We start from the raw sequence: 4,082 nt of genomic DNA on the forward strand, positions 1-4,082 counted from the left end.
GGGGATGGTTGGTTGGGAATGCAATCTGGGGGCAGAATGGACTTTCAGAAATCCTCTTGGCAGTGTGTGTGTGGATGGGGTGGGGGTGGGGGAGGAATGCGGTTGCATTCCTGCCTCTGCTCACACCTGGCCCTTTTGGGGCTCCCACACATCTGAGCAGGGTGTATGCTGGACAACATTTGATGACTTCTTAGGGTTACTGGTTATTCCTTCCGAGGGTGAACAACTGTCCCAGTTTGGCCAGAACTGAGGGGTCTCCAGGGATGGGGGTTTTCCAGTGCTATAACTGGCAAAGTTTTAGGCAAATCAGGATGATTGGTCAACCAATGGCCTTAACACTAGGCTCTGTAGCTGCTGCTGGTCAGCAGGGTGTCATGGAGGTCATTTGGGAACTTAGAGCAGAGCTTTCCGTTCCTGGTGTGTATTTAGCAAGGATGGTTAATAGATCTCCACTTAACTAGCAGGCAGTGACTAATCTGGTCCTGGAATCTCTTCGGCCAGGCTGAACGAGTTTGCAGGTTAATTGACTTTCCCAGTTTACGGCTGCTTGGTGGGGCTGGTGGCTGCCTAGTGGGAATGGAGCTCAGGTGGTTAGATTTGGATCCTGGCTGTGTTCACTTATGGTCTAAAACTCTCAGGAGAGGGTGATTTTATCTTTTTCTTTCTCAGGAATGAGTCACTAGTTCAGAAAATACCAAGGACATGGTGATAACTTACTGTTGTCCTGCTGCGGATATAGAAGAGTGGAAAGGAGGTGGAGGAAGGGAAAAGGAACACGTTTTCTAGAACTCAGTTGTTGTGAGGGAGAAGTCTAGGCTTGTAGTAGGAAGAGCTTTCCTGGTTGAGAGCAGGCATGTAGCTCAGGAGTGTGGACATGATGGAGGAGGCTTTTGGTGGTTACTGCATGCGGACAGGATAATGAAGGGTGACCGGCTGAAAGTCCTGGGAAATCCATCAGTCCTGGGCAAAGCAGGATGGTTAGTTGCCCTCGTGGAGGGACAAGACCCAAGAGTAGGCAGAGTTTTTGGCCCGAGCATGTAGAAGTAAGGAGAATCAGAGGTGGAGACTCAGAGCTGTTTTGGGAAACCAGCAGAGTTCAGCATTTAAATCACTAATAACAACAACAAAGACTTTTGTAGTGCCCCGAATCAAATAAATACATCCACAACCCATGTCTTCCTGAGCAAGCCCTTGTGGATGGGAACAGCTGGCATCTGGCTGGCTCAATCACTCTCTCTGAGATCCAGAGCAGCAGCTGAGAGCAAGGGCTTGGGACAAGGGGATTGTTTTGGGGTGAGATGGGAGTTGGGGTTCCCAAGCGAAGCAGCCTTAAATCAAGCTGTTCTGTATGATTTTTCTCTACATTTCTTTCTGGAAAATCAGCCTCAGATTACCTGCCCTTCTATAAGTGAAGGGTGGGTTGGTAGAGCTGGACTGGAGTAGGACTTTGGCCTTCCAGCTTGTATTTTTGATGGAGAGAGCAGGCTTCGACAGCCATGGGAAAGTCCTAGGGGAACTTGACAGGCGTTTGCAGTCTGCACACCCAGCTGGCCTGCTCAAGCTAGTCTATCTTGGCTCTTAGGAAAAACACATGCACCTACACCTGAGCAAGAACTATTTTTGTCTTCCAGGATACAGTATAAATACTCTGGTGTTCTGTGACCTTTCAAAAGAAAATTCAGCCCTCCTTTCTCTGAGAATGTACCCATAGATGTTCTTTACTTTTTGTCTGTTGGATGGGAGAATAAAGTGTGATTGCTTGAATCCAGAGGGATTTGGGGGTGAGTCTCTTCTTGTAGTAGACCGTGAGCTCTGGGAGTGCAGGATCTGGTTTCTCTTGCCTACACTGAATCCCAGAGCCTAGACCAGTGCCTGGTTCATAGTTGCTCAGTCATTAAGTAGTGAACGAGCTAGTAAACAATAAGTACCTTTCTGAGTGAGGACAGTACACCAAAAGCCGTAGGATAGTGTTTCTCAAACTTGGCTGTACGTTAGAAGTACCTGGGCAGCTTTAAAAAATCTCAATGCCTAGGTCATACCTATGCCTATTCAGTTATTATCTTTGAGGGTGAGATTTAGGCATCAGTATTTTAAAAAGTCTTCAGGCGATTCAAAATCAGGTGCAGCCAAATATGGGAACCATTTTCTTCAAAGTGTGGTTTGTGGACCAGCAACTGCAAGCATCACCTGGGTTCTTGTTAGACATGCAGGGTCTCAGGTCCCATCCTAGACCTCCTGAATCAGAATCTGTCTTTTAATGAGCGTCCTGGGATTAAAGACTGGGAAACAATGCTGTTGGCCATGGGAATATAGAAAATCTGCTTGTGCCTGGGGGTCCATGAAATGCAGAGTAGTGGAAAATAAGGCTAAAAAGCAGGCTGGGAAGCTTGGATTTATTGGGCAGCAGGTGGTGGAGAGTCATGAAAAGATCTTGAGCATGGGAGTGGAGTGTTGGAACAGTATTTAGGGAGATGAGTCCCTGACAGTGGGATCCAGTATCTCAGAATGTCACCTTTTCTTGCAGGTGCTACTCCCAGCAGCCAGCTTGCTGCAGCTCATGGATGTCCGACAGAACTGCTGTGACTTCCTGCAGTCTCAGTTGCATCCCACCAACTGCCTGGGCATTCGTGCATTTGCAGACATGCACACCTGCACTGACCTTCTGCAGCAGGCCAATGCCTATGCAGGTAATGGGGAGCTTATCACCTGGTATGCTGTGGCTCTAATTACCTGGTCTGCTGTGGACTCCTCACAGATTACGAGAATTGGTCTCTGCTGTGAAGCAGCGATGATTTAGTTAGAAAAGTTACAGGTGGAAGAATCATTAATAATGGAAGAGTTTAGAAAATGATTAATTCCCAAATGGATGAGGCAGGCAGTAATTTTCATGAGAATAGAGAAGGGAGATCTCAGAAGATTTGGGTGGTGGGGAGAGTAAAGAGTTAGGCCTTGAAATAAATATTTGTTGTTGTTTGAGAAAACTTTAATTTTTAAAAATTTCAATAGGTTTAGGTGCAAATAGTTTTTGGTTACATCGTATAGTGGTGAAGAAGTCTGGGTTTTAAGTACACTCACCACCTCCACCTGTGGCACATTGTACGCGGTAGGTGATTTTTTTATTCCTCCCCCTCTGAGTCTTCAGTGTCTGTTATACCATTCTCTGTGCCTTTGCAGAGCCTTAGTTTAGCTCCCACTTACAATGAGAACATGTGGTGTGTTTAGTTTTCCATTCCTGCATTAGTTCACTTAGGGTGGGCTCCAGTTCCATCTATGTTGCTCCAAAAGACATTATTTAATTCTTTTTTTATGGTTGAATACTATTCCATGGTGTACGTGTGTATGTATGTATACATATATAATATAATATTTTTATTATCCACCAATCAGTTAGGAAAACCTTAATTTTGTTTGAAATGTTCTAAGAACATGATTTTAAAGCTGACATACTATTGCAAGGCTTATGATGACGAGCAAGAGTGCCCTGCGGTATCTTTCCACACCAGGTCTTGTTCTACAGAGTTCGCTTCAATCCTAAGAGGTTTAAAATGCAGGTTCTGAGTCATCTGAAAGCTACTTCATTGGCTACTCACCTTCCACTTACCTAAATGGTATGTGTAACTGCTATTTTTTTGATTTATTTATTTTAGATGTTATTTGTTGACTTCTCCGAAGAGGAAGACTCATTTTCCCCTTATATACATGCAGTCGCCCCTTCTTATTGTTCTACTATTATCTGCACAACTGTATTACAATTACAGTTTTTTAAATCAGAAAGGCAGTTAATAATTGTATTTTTCTTTTACAAAGTGTCTGCTACTACCCCTAATTCTTGTCAGAACAATCCTTCTCCAGACATCAATAATCTGTTGATTCCATTTACTTTTTCTTGGACACATTTTCCCTGCTAGAGCTTGTCATCCTCTTATTTTAATGGGGGTTTTGGGAAGGAGTAGAAATAAACATTGATATTAAGTCCATCATGTTTATTTGGCTGGAAAGAAATTTTCACTGCTACTTATTTCAGCTTGAGGAAAGATCATGTGTGACCTAGGAAATGGGTCTAGTCTTTTTTTTTTTTTTTT

The 4,082-nt window shown here is 44.0% G+C and overlaps 1 protein-coding gene across 1 annotated transcript in view; it reads left to right on the top strand.

Annotated features, from left to right (window-relative positions):
• Positions 1 to 4,082, top strand: part of LOC103251311 (kelch-like protein 3) — a 39,541-nt gene that overhangs the window by 19,239 nt on the left and 16,220 nt on the right. The window contains exon 3 of the mRNA XM_021708491.1: positions 2,525 to 2,687. Coding sequence (XP_021564166.1) covers positions 2,525 to 2,687 — 163 coding nt within the window. The remainder of the gene's footprint in view (positions 1 to 2,524; positions 2,688 to 4,082) is intronic.

Source organism: Carlito syrichta, unplaced genomic scaffold (genome assembly GCF_000164805.1).
Source record: "Carlito syrichta isolate Samal-C Ts95f unplaced genomic scaffold, Tarsius_syrichta-2.0.1 Scaffold138967, whole genome shotgun sequence".
NCBI lineage: Eukaryota > Metazoa > Chordata > Mammalia > Primates > Tarsiidae > Carlito > Carlito syrichta.